Here is a 27,913-nt window from a genome sequence, read left to right on the forward strand (position 1 = left end):
AGGGCCAGCACTGGCAGTGGGTGCGAGCAGTGGCTCCGGCACAAGCAGCAGGTGCGAGCAGGGCCATCGCAGGCAGTGGGTGTGAGAGGCAGCTGCTGGTCCCGATCTCCTCTCAGGAGCAGAAGGAGGTGGAGAAGCCCTGAGCAGCGAATGGGGCCAGCAGCCACAGGTCGCACCCGCTGATAGCACTGAGTGATTGGGGATGGCACTGGGCCCTGGCAGTTGGTGCAAGCAGGGCCAGCACTAGCAGCAGGTGCAAGCACTGGGCGTGACTGCAGCGTGAGTGGGAGCAAAGAATTTTCAGTAACCACCAGAGGCTCGCCCCAATGGCAACGACCAGCACCCTGCCTTGGTCTGGTGCCTCCACTCACCTGCTCCACCAACCTGCTGCGACTGACACCTGCCATGTTCCGTACACACCTCCTGGTGGTCAGCGCATGTCATAGAGACCGGTTGTTCGGTTGTTCCACCGTTTGGTCTATTTGTATATTAACCGTTTATTATATAGGATATTGAGGGGCAGGTTTTCAAAGGGAGAGTAAAGGAAGGCTTTCAATTTTCTCGTATATTATTTTTATTTTCATTAGTTTTTATAACAAAAAGTTTGTAAGTTTTAAAATACATAGTTCTTTTTGAATGACTCAAAATTTCCTAAGTAATTGTCTGCCCATCTGGTGGCAGCTTTAATGTCCTCAAAGTTTTACATAGAGAGTATATTAGTATAGTTGCAGTGACTTCCCCTTACCCACACTTTTAGATAATCCCTTTCCTTAAGCAATATGAGAAATGCATATATACCTACTTTGATCAATGAAAATATTTCAAGTTTCACTTTCTTGTGACAGGTTCTATTTTGTTGAATGTGATCCAACAAATAATATATCCTCAACATTCACAGAGAATATGAAATAGCTATGTTATCATCTGTTGTCAACACATTCTTTTTGCAACTGCTACATCTCATTTTACACAGTTCAAAATGAAAGTATGAGTATGCTATGTTGGTGGGCTTGCCATTTTGTTAGTGACTTTTTAGTGCTAAGTTTTGTCAAGTGCTAATTATCTAAGATATAAGACAAAACAATGCTCTTAAATTCAGAACTGTAAAGGAAGGCCTTCAATATTATGTGTTGCTCTAAGAATGTTATAATATTTAGGAGCCCAACGGATTTTAATAGCTTTAATTTCACCAGTACGTTTTTTACCAATATCCCAGCTATATTCCGGAGATAAGAGTTTAGTAGGTTTATGGAGGAAGAAATACTTGTTTAGGTGACTTTCATCATGCCACACCGCTTCAATGTTATTTTTCTTATCATTCATGATTCCTTTGAAGCACTCCCTGGCAATGTTGAGAACCTGAATGGGAGTGCCACCAAATACAGCGGCATGGTAATAAAAGTCTCCCTTACCAATAGGTATGTATGCTTCTGATAAGTTATTTCTCTCATAAGGTACCTTTATAGGATGTGCATTATACCAATGAGAATGCATCTGAGCCACTGACTCCCCTAGGGTCTCTAATCCATATTTCTGCATGAAGACTTGATCCACGTCCATGCAGAAGAGGTAGTCAACTTCATATTGTATGTGATCTACAACATGCTCGCTGATGGTCTTCATGCGCATCATACTAATATCTTGCCATCTCTTCTCTCGCTTAATTTCAAAAACTTTGATTGTCCGGAGGGGACTCAGCTGTATCCAAGGAAACTTGGACAAATTATCTGTCAGAACATAAATTATGACTTTCTGGCCAACCATAAAATGCTTATTAGCAGATGATATAAAGTTGAACAAATAGAATTCAATATATCTGTGAAGTAAAAAAGAAACATGTTCATTTTCTTATATTTTAGTGGAACACAATAATATTTTAATTATACTGACTATAGTTTACCCAAAAGTGCTACTAAGCAACCAAATATTAAATATGCTTCTTGAGTTGTATTTAAGCAGTATAAAAGAAAGTGAAATTATCTGCCTTTGCTCTTCCTAATGGGTTCTGTGGATTATGGGAGAGAAAAGGAATTCCTCACAAGAGTGAATGAAATTGGTGAGATTAGGAACTGCACAGAGCCCAGTGCAAGGTGAGAGCCAGAGTTTTCAGGGATATCAGAGCAATGGGAACTTGCTCTGAAGGTTGTAGGCGAAAAAGGCCTTGGGTCGTTGTAAAAGCAGTTATTGCTGTCTGTAGCTCACTTTATGAGTAGTTAGTTATGTATAAACAGTCAGAGGTGAAATAATTCATACCCCAATATCTGCACTGACTTTCTTATTTTGCTTTGTGGCCTTTAGTACTGTGCTAAGATAACTGGATTGGAAAATAAACTTTCTCATTTCTAGTCTCTCAAGCCAGTAAAAGAGTCTCAGAGTAATAAATAGCCTCAGGTAAATTTTTAAAAGTTAAAGGTAATCATATGTGGCTCAGCTTCAGATAATGTTTATATAATCATTAAAATTAAGTTCTGGGCATTTATGCAAAGAAAACAAAAACACTAATTGGAAGAGATATATGCATCCCATGTTCATTGCAACATTATTTACAATAGCCAAGCCTAAGTGTCTATCAACAGATGAATGGATAAAGAAGATGTGGTCTATATACATATACAATGGACCATTAGTAATAAATTTAATGAAATCTTGGAAGCTAGCAACTTAAATCTAAAAAAGTCCAATTTATCCATATTTCTTTATGGTTAGTGCTTTTGTGTCATGTTTCTGAAAGCTTTGCCTCCTTAAGGTAGTGAAGATCTACATTTTCTTTTAGTAGCTTTATTGTTTTATCTTTCACATTTAAGTCTATAATCCATTTGGATTAATTTTTGAGTGTGGCATGATATAGGGCTGTTTTGTGTCAGTCTCAGCCTATTGATAATGATTCAAGGGCTAGGAATGCCTGGAGCTGCTCACCTGGAGCCCTACTGCTTGTGGTGAGACACCCCTCTTCCACTCCCCCACCTCCCCCACCACACACACACACACACACACACACACACACACACATTTCCCTACCAACAATGTGGCTGGCCCAGTGCTTGTGGTTCTTATGATTGCAAGATGCTTTCATAAGGTTGTTCAAAACCTCAGAACAGTTATCAGGGAACTTTGAAAAAACAAGGCTCACAAGTCCTTGCTCCTTCCTTTGTTTCTTCCTTTCTCCCTTCCTCCTTCACTCCCTTTCTCCTTCTCTCCCTTTTCCTTTCTTTCTTTCTTTCTTTCTTTCTTTCTTTCTTTCTTTCTTTCTTTCCTTCTTTCTTTCTCTCTCTCTCTCTCTCTCTCTCTCTCTTCTTTCTTTCTTTCTTTCTTTCTTTCTAAAATATAATTTTATTGACTTCAGAGAGGAAGGAAAAGGGAGAAATAGAAACATCAATAATGAGAATCATTGATCGGCTGCCGCATGCATGCCCCCCACTGGGGATCAAGCCCACAACCCAGACATGAGCCTTGACTGGGAATTGAACCATGACCTCCTGGTTCATAGGTCAACATTCAACCACTGAGCCACACCGGCTGGGCTTTTTCTTCCTTCCTCTTTCTGTGGATTTTCTTTATAAAAAAGTAGAGGCCCAGTGCACGAAATTTGTGCATGGGTAGGGTCCCTAGGCCTGGCCAGTGATAAGGGCCAATCAGGGCCTTCCAGCTACCGGCCAGGGCCTCCCTTCCCCGGCTGCTGGCCAGGGCCTTCCTTCATTCCATGCTGCCTCCTGGTGGTCAGCACATGTCATAGCGAGCGATCAACTCCCAGTCTCTCAGTTGAACTCCCAAGGGGACACTTTGCATATTAGCCTTTTATATATATATAGATAACTATCTATTTAATAACATGTTACTAAAAACTATAATTTTAATGAATAATAGATACATTGTTCAACTTTATGTAATACTTTCTTGTACTTTTTTGGTATAATTTCACTATCAGGGGGCAGCACTTGCTTCATTGAGTGAATTGGGAAGTGTTCCCTCCTCTTCTGATTTTTGTAAGAGATTGTATAGAATTGATGTTAATTCTTCTTTAAATATTTGGTAGAATTCTTCAATGAAACCATGTGGACCTGTAGACTTTGGGAGATTTTAAATTTATAAATTTTATTTCCTCAGTAGATATAGAGCTATTCAAATGATCTATTTCATGTTGGGTAAGTTATGGTAGTTTGTGGTTTTCAGAGCCCATTTTATTTAAGTGGTTAAATGTATGTGTGTAGAGTGTTTTGTAGTATTCCCTGATAAACCTTTTGATATCTGAAGGTCTGAGGAATATAACCTGTTTCTTTCCTGATATTTGTAATTTGTGTCATTTTTTTTCTTTGCCAGAAAATAAATGGATGGTTGTGAATTTTTTTTCAAAGAACGAGCTTTTTGTTCATGAGTTTTCTCTATAGCTTTTCTGTTTCAATTTCATGGATTTCTGTTCTTATCTTTATTATTTCCTTACTTCTGCTTGCTTTGGCTTTATTTTGCTCTACTTTTTCTAGATTTTTTAGGTGGAATTATTGATAATATCTAATTTTCTACAATAAAAGGCCTGAATGTAAAGGATACATAGTATTACCTACCTTCCCACAGCAAACACAGTCAGCCCCACAGTAATTTTATGATGTGCATAATAATTTTCCAGTACTTCTTCTTTATAAGTGCCATGCCACACAACTGGAGCTAACCAGTCGGTAGTTGCATTCGTGGATGCTCTGTAAGAAAGACATAAGATTTATGAACAAAATGCCTTTTGATAACATTGTAGTAGATATTACTTATATATAAATCTTGTGTCTGATTGCAGCATTTCCTTTTAACCCTAAGCCTTTTTTTTATTTTACAATTTATACACTTTATTTATACACTTTATACACAATTTATACTGGAAACACTTGACAGTTAACCCCCACATCTGTTAGTTCCCACAACATCTCTACTGCTATTGAAACAAAATTTTAAAAAATAGAAAACAAAATAAGAAAAACATTGTTCATGTATGTAAAGTCAAATAAGCATTAAATAATATTCTTTATCAGTGCTAGAGTCACTGATAGTTGTACAAAATGCTACATACTGTCCATAAATCACAGGAAGAAAATGAAGCAAAGTCACAGTTCATCCTTCCTAATCTCTTACAGCACAGATTGTAAGAGGTTTGGAGTCATATCAGATATAGAAGTAAAGCTTTAGCACTTTAGAAAATATATCCATGAAGGAATAGATGTGAGACATGTCATTCAAATGTCATTCAAACTATAATACGAAACCTGACCCAACTCATAGTCCAGATAGATGCCAATCCCTCTGGGCATTTCCTTCAGCACAAGAGTGACAGGAACAGACCCTGGTGCCACATAATCACCATTCTGCAGCTGAATCGTCCAACATCTGTTCTTTTGTCTTGGCAGGTGCTGCTTTCTCTTCCTTTTAAGGAAGTCTTTTCAAACCCCCACAGCCCACTGAGGCTTGTCATCCACCTGGACCACCCAGTAATGTTGGCCACAGTCAAACCCTTCAGAACCCAGGACAACTGGGTCGACAGCAAATCCCTTTGGATTCTGACAAAGACTTTGCTTTTTCCTCGCAAATCTCACAGACTTTTTATCCTCAGTCACAAGTAGATTAGGATGTGCAGTCTTGGGATCCAGGATAACTTCTCTAAATCTCTATAATTTTCTGCAGGGCTGAACACTGCAGAGGAAGACTGAATTCTTCTCTCCTTAACTGGCACCAATAGATAGCTGGGGGTTTCAGGTTATCACAACAGTGGAGGACACTCTTGATATCCATCAGCAATTTCACATCTGGCATCACATTCTTCTCTGCCACCTCCTTTTGTACACCTTTGAAGTTGGAAAGATGGCCTGAAAATGCAGTTGTGTTTGCAATGAGTTTCTGTTGAATGTCCTTCTCTTCTTCAGCTAGCCTTGAGAGAACTTCCTTTTGCTTTCGCTCTATAAATTGAGACTCAAATTCAGAGGCTAATTTCTGTTCCTGTTTTGCACCTTCTCTCTCAGTTCTATGAGTTTTTTGCTTTGAATGCTTATTAACTTCTGAATGTGGGTCATCTGCTTACTGATGTAACTGTAGAGCCTCAGCCTGTGATGACAGGCAGCCTCCCCCATGGGCCTCACCTGGTGGCCCTGGTGGACAGGAAGCTGAGTGCACATGGGACACAACAGCTCTAAGTCCTCCTCACAGAAAGGGTCAGGACCTGGTTGTGCTTCTTGCACAAACCCCTCTCTTCCTGCTGCTTCTTCTTGCCCCTGATGGTCTGGAGGAGATTGGCGATGTCAATCATCCTTCCCAGCTGGGTGTTGCTCCTCAAGCACCTTTCTTGGCATGTATAATACAGGCAAAGAACCCTGTATTGTACATCAGCCCAGGACTGTTGGATGCAGGAGCTACAGACATTGTGCCCACATTCGATGGTGACAAGGTCTCTCAGGTCATCCAGAAAGATGGGACAGTTGATTTCTGTCGGGAGTCCTGCCAGAGCTGCTTCAACTGCCATTGGGCCCTGAATGAAGGACTGGACTGAGGTGGGTTTCTTCAGGAGATTGGGCTCTGGGAGATCTCTCCACTGAGAAGCAGATGCACTCTCAGATCTCACTGTCCTTTCTGTCCTGAATGGTTCATTCCCATGAAACCAGTGGCTGCAGGTGTCCAGAGGAGCTCTATTCACTACCTCCAGCCTATCTCAGAGTAGTTGAATCCTGGCTCAGAAAGCAGATAAGGTTCTAAAGTGCCTATTCATTCCTTGGGATGAGGACAGATGGTTGCATGTAAAAATGGCTCCCCTGTGGTCCTGCTCACTGCCACATTTGAAGCAACCACTAATTTGTCTCTCTACCACCACAACCCCCCTAAACCCAAGTCATCTACAATCGTGCTGATTGGGACTGTGGCAAGTGTATGACTTTGGGACGAGATCACCTATACCTGGGTCAGTTTCCATACTTAGTGACCTACCATCTGTTAACCCCAAGCCTTGATGGTTATGATAAACTGGGGAAACAGCTTATCAGAAATGGCCAGATCTCCCTAACCGGTTTAGCTCAGTGGATAGAGCCTCGGCCTACGGACTGAAGGGTCCCAGGTTCGATTCCAGTCAAGGGCATGTACCTTGGTTGCGGGCACATTCCCAGTAGGTGGTGTGCAGGAGGCAGCTGATGGATGTTTCTCTCTCATCGATGTTTCTAACTCTCTATCCCTCTCCCTTCCTCTCTGTGAAAAATCAATAAAATATATTTTTAAAAAAAAGAAATGGCCAGATCATTACAAAAGTATGCTTACTGATTAGTTATACTGTTTCCAAGATCTTTGAGTAATAATTTATCTTATATTTGGACAAAATATCATGGTCCTAGCATTTTTTACACTGATTATTTTCAGAAACCATATTATTAACACAGAATTTCCCAGTTTTCATAATCTCAAGTGTTTTCAGTACTAATGTTACTGCGTACTGCTAGAATCAACTTTGTCAAAACTCCGAAGGATAGCCAAAGGTTTGGAGCAACCAAGCAAGAGTTAAATCGAGAAAAAGATGATTCAATATGGAGGAGTAGGAAAGCTATGTGATATTTTTTAACTTAGCCTTGTACCAAGTTGCTCCCCATATGGTGGTTGTATTGAAAACAGCAAATTATGTTTTCAGTGTAAGTATCTGATTATAGAGGGAGAAGAGTGGACCCAATTCCCAAGGAATTGTGTTTGTTAAGAGTTTTCTGAAGGACTGACTGTTTCACTTAATTTTGAACTCTCAAAATGGAAAAATGACTAAGTGGAGGGCTCCTTGAAAATATTTTTAAAAAGGACCAAAGCCCTGCCACCTGGGGCAAAAGGTTAGGTTTTGGAATAAAAATTAAATATGCTGAAAGCCTGGGAGGAAAAGTTTGCAAGAGAGTTCCTAGGCAAGTAAGGGCTTTGACAAGATCCCATGATGCCTGCTCAGAAGAAGATCTGTGAAGACCCAATGATTTAATCTCTTGCTGCTATTCAGGCAGAGTGCAAGGAGGAAGTGAAGGCTAAGGCAGAGTTGTAAATATCTGGGCTGTGTTGAAGGAGAGTCCAAATACAGAGCCAGTCTTCAAAGACTGAGATTTTCTTTCTTCTTTTCTTAGTTTTCTTTTCTCCTGCTTCTCTTCTTCCTCGTCCTCCTCTTTCTCCTTTTTTTTTTTTTTGTCTTTCTTCTACTGTCCTCTAACATCTCCTCCACCCCAGCTCTAGGCACTTACGGAATCTCTGTGAAACTATTACCTGACTACAAACTAAAGGAACAGAGACCTCTGAGACCAAAGAAGACAAAGAATACAGTCTTTAAAAAGTTGTTTAGAAAAGTCACTAAATAGACAAACACCTGCAACTCACAATGAGCATGAACAACAAAGGCCAAGGAGCAAAATAATCTGGTTTCCAGAATGAGCACATCATAATTTTTTAAATGTCTAATTTTCAACCAAAAATTATGAGGCATGCAACAAAAAAGAATGTATGGCCCATTCAAAGGAAAAAAAAATAACAAAACAGTCCCTGGGGAAGCCCTGACATTGGGCTTATTAGACAAAGACTCTAAATCAACTATTTTAAATATCCTTAAAGAGCCAAAGGTAACTTGAACCAAGAACCAAAGGAAACCAGGAGAACATTGTTTCAACAAGTAGAGAGTATAAATAAAGAGACAGAAATTATGAAAAGGAACCAAATAGAATTTCTGGAACTGAGAAGTATGATAGCTAAAATGAAAAAACAAAAAACAAACAAACGAAGAACTACAGGATTTCAATAGCAGATTTGATCAGACAGCAGAAAAAATCAGACACACACAGGACACTTTAATTAACAACAGAATATATATTCTTAAATAAACATGGAATATTCTCCAGGATCATATGTTAGGCCATAAAACAAATCTCAATAAACTTAAAATGGTTGGAAACATACAAACCATCTTTGCATTGACAGTGGACTGAAATTAGAAATTAATAGTAGCAGAAAATCTGAAAAATCCCCAAATATGAAGAAATTGAACAACATTCTTAGAAAACTAGTAGGTCAAAGAAAAAACTCACAAGGGAAATGAGAAAATACATTGAGATGGGTAAAAATACAAATGCAGCATACCAAAAGTTATGAGATGCAGTGAAAAGCAGTACTCAGGAGGAAATATATAGCTGTAAACATAATTTTTTAAAAAAAGAAATATCTCACATCAATAAAGATGAAATATCTCACATCAATAACCTAACTTTCCACCTTAAGAACTAGGAAAAAAAGAACAAACTAAACCCAAAACAAGCAGAAGGGAGAAATAATAAAGACTGGGGCAGAGACAACTGATACAGAGAAAGGAAAATGATAGAATCGGTGAAAGAAAAAAATGATTCTTTTGTGGAACAGATTATCAGAAATGGCCAGATCATTACAAAAGTACACTTTCTGACACTGACTATTTTCAGAAACCATATTTTGAACATTTTTGTTGAGAAACCTTTAACTAGACTGGCTAAGGAAAAAACAGAAATGACTTAAATTATTAAAATCAGGAATGGAAGTAGGGATATTACTATAGACCTTACAGGTATTAAAAAGGATTATAAGAAAATATAATAAACAACATATACACCAACATCTTAGATAACCTAGATGAAATGGACAAATTTCTAAAAACATACAAACTAAAAGAACTGGTTCATGGGCAGTCCCATTTATGGGACTATATCAATAATCTTTTTTTATATTTAAATTTTTATTTTATTTTTTTCTTTATTGATTAAGGTATTACATATGTGTCCTTATCCCTCTATTCCCTCCCCCCCCCCCACTCATGCCCTCACCCCTCTGGTGTCTGTGTCCATTGGTTAGGCTTATATGCGTGCATACATGTCCTTTGGTTGGTCTCTCCCCTTTCCCTCCACCCTCCCCTACCTTCCCTCTGAGGTTTGATGGTCTGATCGATGTTTCTCTGTCTCTGGATCTGTTTTTGTTCATCAGTTTATGTCGTTCATTATATTCCACAAATGAGTGAGATCATGTGATATTTATCTTTCTCTGACTGGCTTATTTTTCTTAGCATAATGCTCTCAGTTCCATCCATGCTGTTGCAAATGGTAAGAATTCCTTCTTTTGTACAGCAGCATAGTATTCCATTGTGTAGATGTACCACAGTTTCTTAAACAGATATCTCCTTTCAAATTTTAGTTAGGTGAAGTCCTAAAACCCTATAGCATCAGAGTGAAAGATAGATGGGTAGAATAAGAAGATGGAGACAGAGAGGGTAGGGGAAAGCTGTTGTATTAAACATGAAGTACACAGATAGTCCATCTATCTGATTTGGGCTTTGATTCTCTCATTGATGAAACAAGAAGAATCAACCAATTGGTCTTGAATACACCCTTACACCTTTTTTTTCCCCCTTTATACACCCTTACTCTTTTGACCTGCCATCATTCTAGGACCTTTGAGTTTTTGTTATCTACACACTCATTCATGGAGGATGCAGGTCCTAATGTCCACTCCCAATGAGTCTAGTCCACTGCTAATTTTTCTAAATGTAACCAAAGATCCATCTGCTCTCCCACATTTGGAATGGCAGTTGCCATTCATTAACTTCTATTGAGCAATCTATGGATTAATTTCACATGTTAGATTTGGCATTCTTACCTGGGGAAAAACCAGGCTGATAGATTTAATTCTGGTTGAGTATTCACAGACCTATCGAGAAAAATAATGCAAAGAGTCACACTATATCTTATTAGAATTTGAGATAACTTGAGTGTCTATCAAATCATGGGTTGGATTATAATAAGATGCAGAATGCAAAGTGAGCACGAAGCAGTAAGAAAAACAGTGATGAAGTTTGACAATAGTGGCATGGAAAAATCATAATTTTCAACCTCAACTTAACCCTGTGTGCTGCCCAGAAATCTTTGTTTCCATAGTTCTCATTCTTATTCTTCTAATTCAGAGGGAAAATAGCAGCCATCAGATGAAAACTCCCTCAACTTTCTTCCACCTCACATCCAAATTTACCTATAGTGCCCTAGGTGGTTTTGCTCAGTGGTTAGAGCATCGGACTGCAGACTGAAGGGTCCTAGGTTTGATTCTGGTCAAGGGCACATGCCTGGGGTTGTGGGCTCGATCCCTAGTAGGAGGCATGCAGGAGGCAGCCAATCAATGATTCTCTCTCACCATTGATGTTTCTATCTCTCTTTCCATCTCCCTTTCTCTCTGAAATTAATAAAATATATCCTATATAATAAAAGACTAATATGCAAATTGTCCCCTCAGGTGTTCAACCGGGAGAGCAGTTCGATCGCTTGCTATGATGAGTGCTGACCACCAGGGGGAACATGGTGGGCGACCAGCAGCAGCAGCAGGGTGCTGAGGGAACGAGGGAAGGAGGAGGCGGGGAGGTGGGGGCCAGGTCTAGGGACCCTATCCGTGTATGGATTTCGTGCAGGAGGCCTCTAGTATATATTTTAAAAAATAAAAGCTTTAAAAACAACAACAACAAATTTACCTATAGTGCTGAATATTTTTCTCTTCTACCACAATGGAAATATATTTCTACTTCTGTTTAAGGTTAGCCTTAAATATCCTGCTCAGAAGCCTTGATTTGATTATTAATTGCAGAAGGGTTTCTCTGAGGCCCTTGATTTTGATCAGTTGACACTCTCTTGGGCATTTTCCTATGGTGTCAAATTTTCATGTACAACTAGACTTCTCCCAGGATTATAGGACTCATATATCCAACTGTATTCTGAAATTTTCTTTTGAAATTTACACAGACACTCCAAAATGAAGATGTTAAAGTCATCATCTCTTCCCCAAAGTAGGGCCTCTTCATATGTTGCCTTACCTCTCTGGATCCACTTGGAATGGCAAGGCAGAAATATGAGAATCATTCTACACTCAGAGCACTCCCTATGTCCCAACATCAAATTCATCATTAAACCATGCTGGTTTTACCTCCAAAACATCTCTCAGATCCATCCCTTATCTCCATTCCCTGCCACCACATGACTGCAAATCACCATCATCGTTTATCTGGGCTACTGCAATAGCCTCCTAATTGGTCTCACTGTACTCTTTAAAAAGACTGTTTAGTGCAAAAATTTCAAAGGTACACAAATTCTCTCTCCTCCCTTCCTCTCTGAAATCAATTTAAAAAATATTTTAAAGAAGAGACTAATATAATGAACCTCCATATTCCCATTCCCTACAATGAGCAACGTATTACCCTCTTAGCCTATCTTTGCAGTGCCCTTTTCAACCCATTCTGTTTCCAGTATCATGTTTCTGAAGCTCTAGTGTTACCATGTCATTATTCTGTTTAACAAAAGTTCAGTGGCTTCCCATTGTCTAAGGATGATGTCCTCATTCTTAAATGGCCATAATATTCTCCGTGATCTCACACTTCACGCTGTCCAGCCACATCTCCTACCTAGCCCTGCACTTATAATTTTCCAGGCTCATTGGCCTTTTCCTTTTTTTAATTTTATTTCCTTAACCCTGCCACAGATTCAACCTGCTAATTCCCACATCACCTTCAGGCCTCATTTTAAATATCCCTTCTTAAGGGAAATATTTTCTGATCTGCTAGATGATGTTAGATGCTTTTCATTAATAGCAAATACACCAACCATAATTGAAAAAATTAAAGACATCATCCAACCAAAAAAAGCTAATACATATTGGATACTTTCCTAAATATTATCTAACGTAATCCACATTTATAAGATAGGAACTATTATTATTACCCCCATTTTACTAGATAAGGAAATAAGGCACAAAGAGTTATTATCTTGTCCATAATCACAGAGTGGGTGGAAACTGCCTGAGTCCTTACTTTTCCTCCTTGTTATGCACTCTAATGGCACCCTGGCTAGGATACCTTTGGAGAGCTGACCCTGGGCTAAGTTAACAAGAGGATGGGGTTAAATCTTATGCCCAGGGGACTGTCTTTATGCCTAGTACACAGATAAGAGTAGCTGCAACATCACAAGTGTGAATGAGTTGTGGCATTCGACCTAACACCAACTTCCATTGACAACGATGCCTTTGAATGATGAGTATTAGTATGATAGGGCTATAGAATTCTAATTAGGTAATAGAACAATTGTTAGATTGTATTTCATTGAATACATTTTGCCAGAAAACATTTTAACCCATTCCTCCTCTATTTTCAGGTGGTTGAAAGTTACTGCCTCTGTTAGTCATGGCTATTTACAGGGGAAATATACTCTGCCTAGCACATGAAAGCCTTCTTACTATATTATTTTCATGCATAGCACAGCTCGCCCAAGTATGGAGTCATGGTCTTAGTGGGGGTCTTGTAAATCAAAGAACTATCAGAGAGACAAGGCCCCTGGATACAATAAGCATCAGAAAGGAAAGTTGCTTTCACTTCACTATGTGGGTTCCCATGACTAGAAGAAATTGAAGAACATAAATGATATTAGATCTTGCGCAGTGTTTGGGGAAGTTTTCCTTTCTGCACACATTCTGATGGCATGATTTGGTAGGTGGCATAGGGTTAATGCAATCTCCTGAGAGTCTTTTAGCCAAAACTTGATTCCTGTTTGTTGCCCTTAGCTTTAAAAGGCACAAGATTCCTACAGGCTGAATTCTGATTCCTGTAACTCGTTCCCCTCACCATTTCCCACTCCTTTGTCAGAGGCAGCAACTTTGCCAGTCTGCTCTTCTTTGACTCCTAGTATTCTGACCTTAAACGAGTATCTCCAACATGTGTTTGTAAAACTGCTTTGGTTTACCTTGCCTGCAGGAACCAAGGACTTGCAGGTTTTTCAGTGCCCTCTAACCAGTTTTGTCCTCAAAGAAGAGGTCTTAGCATATTTATAAGTACTTACCAGCATTGATATGTCCTCTGTAGTTTCTTTGTGCTTAGGATAAATAAAAAAACACACATTTATTTACTTTTAAACTTATATGAAGGGTTTTCACATTTAAGATGACTAGAGTTATACTCAATCTATTCCTTTTATTTCCTAATTTTACCTAATATTACCAAATACTTAATGAACGCATACTGTTATGGACAGAATGTTTGTGTCCCTCTCAAATTCATATGTTGAAATCCTAATTTCCAATGTGATAGTATTAGAAGGTAGGACCTTTGTGGATGATTAGGTCAGGAGGGTGAAGCCCTCTTGAATGGGAATGCCTTTTTAAGAGATTCCAGAGAGCTCCTTCACCCCTTCCACCATATGAAGACATGGTGAGAAGATGGCTCTCTATGAACCAGGAACAGGCCTTCACCAGACAGTAAATCTGCTGGCTCCTTGATCTTGTACTTGCCAGCCTCCAAAACTGAGAAAAATAAATTTGTTGTTCATAAGCCATCCAGCCCAAATGGACCAAGACACAATACTATATGCCAAGTACATTGTTGGTTGTAGAGTACAGTAATGAACATGATAAAAGTTACTGAGGTGATTTGACTGATAAATATTACTCATATGCTATATCTTAAAAAATAACTATTTTTAGATACAAATGAGAAAAACTTACTTATCATTAAAACAATGAAATTTGCTAATAGCAAATGAAGTCTTTCTGCTTGTCTCAAATATGTGGAGGGCAAATACCATACATAGTGCCTGAAGACACCAATATTAAGGATGTTTCTTTTTAAAAAAAATATTTTTATTGATTTTAGAGAGGAAGGGAGAGGGATAGAGAGATAGAAACATCAATGATGAGAGAGAATTATTAATCGGTTGCCTCCTGCATGCCCCCTACTGGGGATTGAGCCCACAACCCAGGCATGTGCCCTTGACAGGAATTGAACCTGGGACCCTTCAGTCCACAGTCCGATGCTCTATCCACTGAACAAAACCAGGTAGGCTTAAGGATGTTACTTAAAGAAGATGCCACCTATTTAAAAATGGCTCAAATTTCTCCATAATATTTACTAATATTACATTGCCATAATTATACAGTAACTGTCTTGGCAGTTTAACATTGCTTCTCCTCACACATATTGGCCTACACAAATTACATTTAGCTCTGACTTCATTAGAAACAAAGAATTTTTATGCTGAAGGCAATATTTATGCTGACATATTTGGATGTCATTTGGATATATCTGGGTGTATTTGGATTGATACAGTTGCATGCTGATTTATTCAGGGGATGAACCTATAACCTTCCTGACATAACCAGATCCTTAAACCAAACACCAAAATAAAATATTCATTATTTTTTAAAGTTACCTGAATCGATACTCTCTTTGCAAGGTCCATAGAGATAATAAAATGAATAATAATAGAATTTTTCTTTTGTATCTCATTCTTTACTAGGAGGAAAAAGAAACATTAAAGTAGATTAAATAAAGTACAATGTATAGAGAATAAGCTGTGTTGAATCCTGTCTCTTATGACTTAAACTAGATGACTTAATAAATTTTATCTGGGATTTAAGGCACCTCTGGTCATTGGATGTTGCTTTATATGGAAATAGAATTGAGTCAGTGAAGAGACACCATCTATTTGAACTATCCACCCAGTGGTAGGATATTAACTGGTCTGGTCTTGATACAAGAGATCTTATAAACTTCATTCATCTTCTCTAAAGTACAAAGGACTCTTTTCTACAGAAAAATTACACCACTTCCTCTCCTAACTCTTTCAGAATGGGGTGTCAGAGAAAAGAGATAATTATGAAAATACTTGGACTCTAAAGAGTTGTATAATTATAAAGAAAACTTAATTATTTGTAATTAAATAATCTTATGAAGTTGATCATTCTAAGATAGGTGATAGAACTGATAACAGTATAAAATATGTGCCCCTTCTCAAAGTATTTGAATATATAATTGGTTCAGAGCACTCACTGGAGGCTAAACTATAATTTTTAGATTATTTGTTCATTGACCTTGGAATTTCAGCCATCAAGTTTACAAAACTCCTTTGTAATATTTAATCTGTGGAAATAAAGTTGTGTGCAGAAAAGAAATTGGCTATGGCTTAATTTGGTTGAAATTAGAGACAAACTCTTACCTTTTGTTTTCCTAAGATCATGCAGGAATTTTATACAGTTTCTTCCTTGAAGACTTAACATTTATGGTATAGTGGTTTGGGAAGACATATGGAGAATCTTAAGAGGGCAGACAGTTTTCAAGCAAGAACTTTTAAGACCTTTGAAAAATCATAAATCAGATAACCTAATATTGGTTCTATGGTACTCTCCAGTTTTTGTGTTTATTATTTCAGTCTTCTGTGAATGATGATGTCATCAGATTCTCTTGATGATGAAATAACTAGATACTTGCAATCATAACAATTCACATGCTTGTAACTTCTCTTTATCATTATCAGGGGACTGGATTTTGTCCCATTAAAAAACAAGTAGGATCATATAAGTTTCTTTCTTGTCGGTTTTTTAAAGCTTCATAATATACTAGAGGCCTGATGCATGAATTTGTGCACATTGAAAGGAAATTAATTAGAAGAAATATTTTAATATCGCTATTCACCCTTTCTCTGTAATAGACATGTCAACCAAATTCATGAATGACAATGACAGATGGAAACACGCATGCTTTTGGCACCAGCAAGAGCTTTATATATATAGATAAACTTGCTTAATTAGACCTGCTTTCTGATTTAGCTAAACTTTTTCCAGCCCAGTGAAGCACCCCAACTTCTCTTTCAGGTAATTGTCAGCAACTCAGCAGTAAATATCAACACGAAGCAGATTATTATTGTAGATCATGCAGGGAAAACAAATGGTAAAATATTTAACTGCAGCAGTGTTTGACTATATTCTGCACAGTGAGAAAACCTGAAGTCATTTTCATGGTCCACCATTTATTACTTCTTTTCAGTTGGGTCAAATTTCTAAGTGTTCTAAATCTCCATTTTCCAGCTAATAAAAAGAAAATAGGATTCCATTGAGTCTCCTATCTACCTACTCCAGGACTTCTGTGAGGATCAAATGAGATAAGGCATGGGAAAACACTTCAAAGACATTTGGTTGAAGTATAAAATGTTTCCACCTGGCTATAAAACAAGTTGTGTTCCTGGGCTGAAGAAACTGCAAGGAGGCTAGTCGCTAGGGAGAGGAAGCCAGGCATTGCTATGTGATGTCATTACCTGGCGCCCATAGCCACCATTTCAGGGCTGGGCTGGGATGTGGGCCACATTTTGCTCCATAGGGGTCTTAGCAGTATCAACTGCGATTTGGTGGGGTGTCACTCTGGGGTGGTGTCAGGGCCTGTGCCCCAATTGGGGGAAGCCGAGTGTTGCTTTGTCGGCTCCAGGTCCATGGTGCTGTTTCTCTGTAAATGGCCAGTGCGCATCACAGCAGCTCCTGCATTGAGTGTCTGACCCCTGGTGGCAGTGCATGTCATAGCGACCAGTCAGATGGTCAGACACTTAGCATATTAGCCATATATATATATATATATATATATATATACACACACACACATATATATATATATATATAAATTGACATAAAGTATAATTTACTTAAAGTAAAAATAGTTTGTACACTTTACTGGCTTTGTTACACATGCACACATGAATGTAAAAAGCACCTTAATTAAGATATAGAAAACCTCCATTGCCCAATAACTTTTCTTGTGCCCCTTTGAGTCACTTAATGGTATCTAATAGGTCTCTGAGGCACTATTCACTTTTCTTCTATCTTTTTTTCTGTTCCTCAGACTTAATAATTTCTATTGTCCTATCTTCAACTTCACTGATTCTTTCTTCTGCCTGCTCAAATTTGCTTTTAAATCCCCCTAGTGAATTTTTCATTGCAATTATTATAATTTTCAGCTCTAGAATGCTTTATTATTTCTTTTTTATTTTCTCACTCTTTATTGATAGTTCCATTTTGTTTATACAGGCAGCCCTCGGGTTACATAGGACTTGAAGTATGTCGTTTCGTGGTTACATCGCCATCTCCCATTTATTTATATATATAAAAAAGTTCCATCATTTTGATGTATGTACATATGTGCTTTATGTTTTTTATTATTTATTTACCACAAGTAAAGGTCAGGAATTTTTATCTTTCTTTTAAATTTTATTTACTGTTTCACTTCATTACTGCTGTGTATGTGTTCCATGTGACTGACGTAGGTGCTTTATGTAGGTGGGTTCCGACTTACAGCGAAAATCGCATTACGTCACGCCGTAGGAACTGATCTCTGATGTAACCCGAGGAACTACTGTACAGTGTTTTCTTGACTTTCTTTTTCCCAATCATCCTATAGTTTTGAGCATCTTTGACAGTTGTTTTAAAGTCTTTGTCAGGGTCATCTCTGAGAACAGTTTCTGTTTATTTTTTTCTTTGAATGGGCCATACTTTACTGTTTCTTTGTATGCCTTGTGATTTTTTTAATTGAAATTCGACATTTGAATCTAATACTGTGGTAACTCTGTAAATAAGATTATCTCCCTTCCCCCAGGGTTAGCTGTTTTTTGTTCGTTTTCATTCATTGATTTTGCCTTTTTGATTGTTGTAAGCTGTCTTTGTGCCAAGGATCAGCCCAAGTGTAACATAAGGTCTTTTCAGAGCCTTTCCCTGAGTATGCATAGTCATTTACTAATTTTCCCCATGTATATAGTTGTTTTTGAATGTTCTATTCTTTAATATATGCCTGCAAAGGAGGGAAAGTTGTCGAGTGTGTTTCCCTCCACTTCCTGTGTGGTTCAGGGTTCGGGCCTGAAAGAGGAGCCGCACACAAATGAGAGAGAGAAGAGACAAGATAATTTGGAAATATTGGGGGACCAGGCGGGCAAGTCCAGAAGGACTTCCACCGATGCTCAGGCCGCTCCAACCATTTATTTGATCTGGGGTAGCCCTGGGGTAAGGAGGTTTCAATGACACACAGATTAGCTCATCAGCAGACAATTTCCAGAAATAGGCAGAATATCTAATCAACAATAGTCAACAAAGATTTACATGAGTATCTAAGGAATTAAGTGAATTAAGGTGGGGATGATGCTTCAGCTACCATTATCTAGATTAACTGGGTGGTACACAGCTCCGACCTTTGCTAGGGCTTCAAAGGTCACTAGCTTTTGGGGGTCTCTACTCTTCTCTGCTAGTGAAGACGATAGGTGGTCTCTGACAGAAAGTGAAGGGAGAATAAAGGGGCACTGGCACTTTAAACCCCCTGGAAGTCACCTCAACTGGAAGTCACCTCAACTGGAGGGGAAAGGGAGCCACATGTGGCTCTTTGGCCCCTTGAGTGTGGCTCTTCCACAAAATACCACAACAATGGGAGAAGGTGCAACACCAATGGCTGCTGCCTGTTTGTCTGTACCTCCATGATCAGAAGCAACATTTAGCAATCAGAGCTCAGGTTCCTGATATGTAAAGGACAGGGCCCTTTACACCCACCCTGGCTTGCATAAGCTGCATGCAAACTGCTCCAGGAACACATGCACAACTGCCTACCAGATGGCTGGAAGTGGAGAATGAGTCGCTGCTACTGTGTGAAGAGTTGAAATTAACCTTAGTTTGCCATTCAAGTTTCTATAGACTCCAGAGTTCCAAAATAATTACATCAGACAGATTTTTGCCAGTGCAATTATTGTCTAGCTGAGGAGACAGATTTCCTGGTGTTTCCTACTCTACCATATTCCCAGAATCCTCTTATCCTGGAAAGGTGTGTGTTTTTTCTCCCCAAAAGATCTTTTTACTTTTTAAATGTATTGATTTTTAGCCAGGCCAGCATGGTTCAGTAGTTGAGCATCGACCTATACACCAAGAGGTCACGGTTCAATTCCCAGTCAGGGCACATGCCTGGGTTGTGGTCTTGATCCCCAGTGTGGGATGTTCAGGAGGCAGCCGATCAATGATTCTCTCTCATCATTGATGTTTCTGTCTCTCTCTCCCTCTTCCTTCCTCTCTGAAATCAATTAAAAATGTATTTTTTAAAAGGCTATCTTAAACTTATTGATTTTTAGAGAGAGAGAGATCGACCTGCTGCCCCACCCATTCATGCATTCATTGATTCTTGTATATGCCCTGACCTGGAATCAAACCCAAAACCTTGGTGTATCAGTATGATGCTCTAACCAACTGAGCTACCATGCCAAGGCCTACCTGGGAAGGCTTTTAAAGTTCCAGTGTCTACCCCATACCAATTGAGTCAGACTCTCTGGGGTCAGAACCAGGCATCAATATTAGCTCTCCTGGTAATTCCAGAATGCAGCCAATTTGAGAACCAATACTTTATGCCTGCTACAAATAAGAGAGAGGCATAACTCTCTTGGGCTACTTTAGATTTTGGAGGCAGTGTCCCACACATGAGAGTATCCAGCTGCCTCCCATTTGATTGATAACTGTAAAAGCAATGACATCCAGTGGGACCCTGGACAACAGAAAGCTCCACCGCTGGTCTAGGTTGCAGGCAAGTTGCCCTGCCACTGGACCTCTTATGACCAATTATATCTTATATAGTTCAAAGGGTCTGAAGTAGACTGTGATTATGGATGTAGACTGTGGCTGGCCTTGATTGAGAACTTACAGCAGGAGCCCATTGAATTCTAGAGCAAGGAAATGCCCCTTGAGCAGATAACCATTTTCTTATAGAGTTACTAAAAAATTTCCCCTCTTCCTTGTCTTGACTTCATAGTGTTTGGGTGTATGCTGGATTTATTATTTATTTTATGGATTGCAGAATAGTTAGATGGGCTAACTAACCAAAGGAGAAACAGTTATTATGTGGAGATAGTAGACTCTGAGAAGCCTGGCCCTCTGGCATTATCCATGAATTCTATGGTCTGCTATTCAGAGAAGGGGCTGCTAGAATAGTGCATAATGTTTTTGGATTATGGTAGCAGGACATATTTTACCTGTGTGGGAAGAAATGATTGATAGCCAAGCAGCTCTAAGTGGAAATGTTGACAGTTTTAGAGGCATCTAACTCAGCTCATAACTATAGGTCCTTGCCTGAGAAACTGCTCTATATTATAATCCACCCTCCAATAAACCTAACCCATGGCACAGCTGCTGGGAGCAGGAGTGGCTGCAGTGCCATTTGGGTTTTCTTTTCCAGGAATATAGAGTTTTGAAGGAAGAAACTCTGAGTCTGGAAATAGTTGGAGCTGGGTCATATTGGCAGACCTCTAGGGCAGTGGTCGGCAAACTGCGGCTCACGAGCCACATGCGGCTCTTTGGCCCCTTCAGTGTGGCTCTTCCACAAAATACCAACTTCTGCGCATGGGCCACGAAGTTTCAATTGCACTGTACATGCACGCCCGCACGTGGTATTTTGTGGAAGAGCCACACTCAAGGGGCCAAAGAGCCGCATGTGGCTCGCGAGCCGCAGTTTTCCGGCCACTGCTCTAGGGGAAGTTCATTCTTTTCTGCTGTTGAAGCCCTTGAACTTCACTGGCACTTCTTTATGAGCTGGTTATAGTGATGTGAACAACTAAAATTTTACACAACCAACTCCTAAAAAAAGAAAGATGAAAAGAAAAGGAAAAAGAGACCTGATTCTTAGTGTTTGCTGATTCCCATGGTGTAAATACTCCCACCATGGCTAATACCAAGCTACCACAGTGAAGGCACTAAACAGAGAGTTGGGAAGTATTACGTGCAACAGGCTAGCAGCAGGAAAGAACCAGCTTCAGTGCACCACTGCCTGGTTGTCAATTCTGCCTTGCATTCAGTGGAACTCTCCAGTAGCCTCTCAATATTCATTTCTGGGTTTAGGGGATATCAGTTCCTTGCAACCAAAATGTCTTTAACTAAAACACCTAGCTAGCATAACCACCTTTTATTCTGAACAGTTACAGTCAATTCATTGAAAGTGTGTTCTAACTTTGGCTGATTTTTCAAAGCCCCATACTTTAAATATTTATAGCTATTTTCATTTATATGTAAAATCCATAGCTATTTCTACAAACGGGCAGTCTTCACCAAATCCAGAAAACATGTTTTTAATCACTGCAGTTGCTTAGAATAAGTGTTATCTTTGGAAATTCCTGCCCTCCAGTGTCCAGTATAGGGAACTGCTCTCTTCTTTTGTCTTAGCTGTGAATGTTATAGGACTAAGAAGTGAGTTGGAAGCTTTTGACACTCATCAAAGACTAATTCCAGGGTATAGACAGGTGGGTATTATGCATATCGGCTCTCCTATATTTCTTTCTTAATGAAGTTCAAAGGGATTTTACAGCAGGGTCCCTCAACCTCATCACATTTTGAGCCAGACACTACTTTGTTGTGGTGGCTTTCCTGTGCATTTTAGGATGTTTAGCAGCACCCCTGGCCTATACCTAATAGATGTGAATAGTACCCTCCCCATCCCCACCCCCAAGTTGTGACAACCAACAATATTTTCACTCATTGCCAAGTATCCCGGGGTCAGGGCAAGGGTGGGAGTGGAGGTGGTGATGGTGGTGGTGCAAAATCATCCTGATTGAGAACCACTGCTCTATACTGATGGAGCAAATTTGTCTCATGCACCACTGACCTTAAACAGCACTGAACCCAGTACGTTATGCAGGTTAGAGCCTAAAGCTCAAGCTGCCCCTCCTGAGTTCCTGTACTGTGTACTACAGGAGGAAAATTTCCAGGTGCCAGATATAAAAGTATCTGAGTTCATAATGAAAAAATTTTAAATTTAGTTAAAAAGCACTTCTTTGAGGCGTGAGGGGAGTATATATAATTATTCATTCATTCATCTTGTAGATATTCGTTAAGCAGTGCCTCTGAGATAGGTGATTTAACAGGTTCTAGAGCTGATGCAAAGACAGACTATGGGCCTGCCTATAAGGAACTAATTATTCTAGAAGGTTCAGTGGGGGATATTTTCAGTTATAAGAGAAAACTCAATTCCAACTGACTTAAACGATAATGGTACTTTATTGGCTCACATGTTCAAAAAGCCCACTGGAGCCAGTGGCTTAGGGTTGTCATCAAGGACTGTGTTCCCTTCAGTTTTCTCTGCTCTTCCATTCCTATTGCCAGTTTCATCCTAATGCTGACCTCCCTTGTGGTCACCAGAGGTGTTAGCAGCTCCCAATGTTACATGCTTCCTCATTTCCTGAGGACCTGAGATTCACATTGATTGGGCTAGTTTAGGTCACCTGCCACCCCAAATCAATCATTGCCAACTAAGCAATGAAAGGTGCTGATTGGCTTAGTCTGGATCTCTTGCTCCAACGATGGCACCAGTTTCCATTGAAATCACACAGACTCCGTAAAAGAGACCAAGCATTGCTGGGAGAAGGAGAAAGAGAGCCATACATGTTGAGCGAATGTGGAGCCCTCATCCAGCCAAAGCATTCTCATGATCTTTGCTACTTTTCACACCATTTGTGTGGGTCTCTGTAAAAGTTTTATCAGTCTTCTGTGCTTTACATCTGCTGCTCCTCCCTCTGAAGTCTCATTCCATCTCTACTCCTCACAGTGATCCCCTCTCTTTCAAAACTCAATTTAAAGTCATTTCCTCCAAGTCTATTTGCATTTCATCAGACACCCTTCCCTCCTACACTCCTTTAGCCCTTAACTTCCCTGTGCCTTTGTTTGCTCAGCTTTTGTTGACTGCTTCTCAAACTTGGCTATATGAGTGTACCAGTGGTCAGCAATCCGCGGCTCGCGAGCCACAGGCGGCTCTTTGGCCCCTTCAGTGTGGCTCTTCCACAGAATACCGACTTCTGTGCATGGGCCACGAAGTTTAAATTGCACTGTACATGCGCACCGCACGTGGTATTTTGTGGAAGAGCCACCACACTCAAGGGGCCATGTGGCTCGAGAGCCGTAGTTTGCCGACCACTGGTCTAGACCTACATTCTACTTCTGAAGAGTTTTTGATCGACTAAGTTCTTTAATGCCTAATAAAGGAATTGAGAGCTTCTGATGATGCTTCCTTGGTGTCCAAGGATATTCTTTCCATTGATTTTTAGAGAGTGGAAGGGAGGGAAGAGGAGAAACATGTATGTGAGAGAGAGACATCAATTGGCTGCCTCCCACCTGCACCCCAACTGGGGATCGAACCTGCAATCCAGATATGGTCTACTGGGTTGACCAGGAATAGAACCCTCGACCCTTTGGTGTGTGGGCCAAAGCTCTAACCACTTACCCACATCGGCGAGGGCATGAGCATCTGTTTTAAAAATTTGCAAGTCTCACCTATATTCTATCTTTGTAAAAGTCCACATTTTTAGAAGGACATGAGGACTTTTGGAAATCTAAGAATTTAAAACGCTAGAATTGACAATTCTGAATATTTTTGGGAGAAAATGCACAATCCATGACAACAATATACTGAGAAAATAATTTATTCAATTGTAAATCAGAGTAGTTTTATTTTTATTTTTTCATGTTTAAGAATAACTATTCATGACAATCTTGCATTTGTTTGGGATTAAAATTTAAATGAATAAAAAAAAAATCAAGATTCCCTCAAACATAAACATCAGCCATTTAATCTTTCAGGATAGATAATTTCGTTGGTTCCAGACTTAAACCAGTAACATTCCCTACTCTAGGATGTATTTCAGAAAACTTGAGTTAGAGAGAAGCAAGCGTCCTGATGAATGTGTAATCTCCTTTAAAGTCCACTTCTTCAGGATTTTTGTTGGTTTTGTTTTGTTTCACTGCATTGTGATTATTTTTTTTGGCAAGAAGTGAAGAGTAGGAGGCACAGTGCAATGGTAGGAAAATGTAGGTTTCAATTGATCAGAGAAGCCCAGTGTGCTGAACGTCAAGCCAGCACAATGATTCTTCAAATAAATCACTTAAAAAAGGAAACATGACTTTAACTGGAACACAAGCAAAATATAAATATGTAAATGTTGCCTTCTAACTTCCTTTACATTGAATTGCTTAACTTTAAATAATAGGTAGGATTTTATAACTTCTCTTAGAGAAGGGAATTGAATGTTAAGCTGTTCAGTTATGAGGACTGGGTCTCCCATTGCCATCCTGTCTGCTTTTGATATCAAATCAATTAACCATTTTATTAAATGTGTCTGGTTGTTACACCTCAGTAGTGCAGATGGGGCAGGGGAAAATTAGGTTATTTGGAGGGAGGGCTTTTCCTCTAATCCATTCCTGATGTCAGCCCTCCAAACGGGGTACAATAGGCTGAGGAACTCTGAGGGTTGGAGCAAGTGGCAGTTGGACTTGCTGCTGCTGATTGTCATGAAGCCCCTGTCTGGAAAATTCCTTGCAAGCTTCTTCAGTCCATTTTAGGCCTCTGTCTTCTCTGACACCATCCACTTCTTCTGGCCAAGGATCTGAAGACACAGTTGCAGAATCTGGCAGACTGAATGTGACTTGGGCAAAACAAAGAAGTATCTTCCATTCAAGTCCCTTCTACTCTGGTTGTCTTGGGATTAAGGAGGCTGGAGACCATCCACATTATCCCTGTCCCATTTAGCACCTGGATCCATGCTATATTTAAGTGCCAATCCATCTCCTGTAACCTCTCAGGTGCCAATGCCCAACCATGATCTTTCCACTCTCTCCTATTTCATGGCAAACTCACTTTGAGGCTTTGTTTCCACTTCCTTCAGATTCCCTGTGACTCCAAACATTTACCACCATCATAACCACTGGGAATCTCGACAAGTCTTTTGCACAGAAGCCAAACAACATCCTGAGAAAAAGACACACATACAACAAAATGGCCTGAAGTGGTCTGCTACTGAAACCATTTGAGGATTGCCAGGTAGACTGTGTCCTCGCTGCAAGTTCCGCTGTAAAGCAACCTATGTTGCTTTAGACTCAGCACCCTTTTCTCCAGTTCTCCAGTACATTATCTGACATATGTAGAGTGTTTCTGGCTTTTTTATGGCCTGTGAAAATTTTTTTTAACATCTGATATATTTTCCCCAAACCCAGAATAGATAGGAAATCACTGGGAATTCATATCTGATTACCAGAGGTCCATGCTCCCATATTACAAGGCTGAAAGCTACGAGGAGTAGTACTTGCTGGGTTGGTGTTTTATTAGTATTTTTTAAAGTTAAAATTAAGTGTTACTTTTCTGAAGAAGTAGCCAGAATACTCTCTCAAATTCAGAAACCTACTGGCACAATTTAAAGTCAGATATTAGTTCTAACCAAATTATATTCTTTTGTCTGCCAAGATACCTTGACAGTCTTAATATCTGCAGGCAGGCCTATCTGATAATCCCAGCAATATTCTGGAGATAAGATTTTAGTGGGCTTGTTAAGAAGGAAATACTTGTTTAGGTGGCTTTCATCATGCCACTCGGCCTCTATGTCATTTTTCTTGTCCTGGAGGATTCCTTTGAAACACTCCTGGGTGATGTTTAGGACCTGAATGGGTGTTCCTCCAAAAATGGCCGCATGATAATAAAAATCCCCCTCGCCATACGGAATGAAGGCTGCAGACTCCTTCCGCCTCTCATAAGTAAACTCAAGAGGATCTGCCTTGTACCACCAGGCTTGTAGCTGAGCCACTGACTGGCCGAGGGTCTCCACCCCAAAGGTGTTTTGGAAGACCTGGTCCACGTCCATGCAGAAGAGGAAGTCGACCTCGTACTGGATGTGGTTTACAATGTGCTCCCCAATGGTCTTCATGCGCATCATGCTGATGTCCTGCCACCTCTTCTCAGGCTTGACCTCAAACACTTTGAAGGAACGCAAAGGACCCAGCTCTATCAAAGGCAACCTGGAGACATCATCCATCATGATGTAAAATATGACTTTGTGGCCAACCATGAAGTACTTGTTAGCAGATGTTAAGAACTCTTCCAAGTAATGCTCAATGTATCTGAAACAAAGAAGAACGGGATAATTGTAACCTCTGGGACTCTGTAGGAGACCATGTACTTTCTAATCATTTTGTTTGTATTTTGAAGTTCAAGAGACAACTATTTTTCCTCATCGCAGATGTATGTTTTCATGTGGAGAGACATCTGTTACTGTAACATTCCTGACTGCTCTCCACTGTTCAGTTCAGTCACTCTGCCTTGGGGAAGTGGAGGGACTTATCTGACTGCCAATTTTGGAAAGGCGACTGGCCATGAACAGCCCCACTCCTCCTTTCCTCTCCTCTCGCTCTTGGAAACTGTATGTATTGGAGATAGTATGTATGCTTTGGGCCTTATAGGATATTTAGTGGTACAGGCACCGCTCTGATGTACAGAGGCCTGGAGTTTCTAGTGCAATAGCTGCTTGGTTGCCTGAGTCTTTCTACTTCTATGGTTCAATGTTAGGAGGCCTAGAGCCTACAGATATAAGCCACATTCTCCAATACCAGCTTCAACTGTAATGAAGATGGTATTTACTACCATCTGCCTTACTTAGCCCTTTGTTTTGGTTTAGACTTTGGGTAGGCAAAAGGGATGTGAGTTCTTTTTTTCTTCCAAGCTTTATTGGCATATAATTGACATGTAGCACTGTATAAGTTTAAGGTGTACAACGTGTTGATTTAATATACTTATATATTGCAAAATAATTACCACCTTAGTTAGCTAATACCTCCATCACATCACATAATTACCATTTCTCTTTTGTGGTAAGAATATTTAAGATCTACTTTCTTAGCAACTTTTAAGTATACATAATATAGTACTGTTAACTGTAATCACCAGGCTATACATTAGATCCCCAGAACTTACTCATGTTATAACTAGAAGTTTACACCCTTTGACTAACATCAGGGGGCGCTAATCCTTTAGCCTCCCTCAAAAACTCCAACCTATATATCCCAATGTTGCTACTACTCTATCAGATGCACCATGATGTGACCCTTGGGTTCTATGGGGATGCATTAAGCTGAACTATTGCCATTCTGTAACCCAGAGAATGGGTAAAGGGACATGGATATCCTTTCATATTACATATTCACTCTGTGAGCCTCCCACTGATCACCCAAAACTCCAACCCATTGTCCAGACACCACCATAATAAGTTCCATCCAAATATCAAAGCAAACAACCTCTGAGTTAGCCTTATTTAAACTA

The 27,913-nt window shown here is 39.7% G+C and overlaps 2 protein-coding genes, 1 long non-coding RNA gene and 1 pseudogene across 7 annotated transcripts in view; 1 reads left to right on the top strand and 3 right to left on the bottom strand.

Annotated features, from left to right (window-relative positions):
• Positions 1 to 27,913, top strand: part of LOC139020832 (uncharacterized) — a 126,708-nt gene that overhangs the window by 40,723 nt on the left and 58,072 nt on the right. The gene's annotated exons all lie outside the window — the stretch shown is intronic.
• Positions 659 to 25,870, bottom strand: LOC139020894 (N-acetyllactosaminide alpha-1,3-galactosyltransferase-like). Its single transcript, XM_070430971.1, has 4 exons — positions 25,860 to 25,870; positions 10,645 to 10,695; positions 4,560 to 4,691; positions 659 to 1,816 (listed from the first exon to the last, which is right to left on the bottom strand). The coding sequence occupies exons 1-4, from the start codon at positions 25,868 to 25,870 to the stop codon at positions 1,096 to 1,098; spliced, it is 915 nt and encodes a 304-aa protein (XP_070287072.1). The 3' UTR covers positions 659 to 1,095.
• On the bottom strand, positions 5,104 to 6,493 carry LOC139020830 (tripartite motif-containing protein 75-like; annotated as a pseudogene).
• Positions 24,258 to 27,913, bottom strand: part of GGTA1 (glycoprotein alpha-galactosyltransferase 1 (inactive)) — a 52,513-nt gene continuing 48,857 nt past the window's right edge. Inside the window, exon 8 of the mRNA XM_070430829.1 lies at positions 24,258 to 26,718. Coding sequence (XP_070286930.1) covers positions 26,025 to 26,718 — 694 coding nt within the window. The 3' untranslated portion in view covers positions 24,258 to 26,024. The remainder of the gene's footprint in view (positions 26,719 to 27,913) is intronic.

Source organism: Myotis yumanensis, unplaced genomic scaffold (genome assembly GCF_028538775.1).
Source record: "Myotis yumanensis isolate MYYU_CA2020_CCGP unplaced genomic scaffold, mMyoYum1.0.hap1 SCAF_12, whole genome shotgun sequence".
NCBI classification, from domain to species: domain Eukaryota; kingdom Metazoa; phylum Chordata; class Mammalia; order Chiroptera; family Vespertilionidae; genus Myotis; species Myotis yumanensis.

Excerpts from the sequence above, each read along its gene's own strand:
- LOC139020894 (XM_070430971.1), bottom strand. Across the intron at positions 4,692-10,644 it reads TCAGCCTGGTTTTTCCCCAG|AGCATCCACGAATGCAACTA; the intron begins GTAAGAATGCCA and ends TCTTTCTTACAG. Across the intron at positions 1,817-4,559 it reads ACTGTGTTTGCTGTGGGAAG|ATATATTGAATTCTATTTGT; the intron begins GTAGGTAATACT and ends TTTACTTCACAG.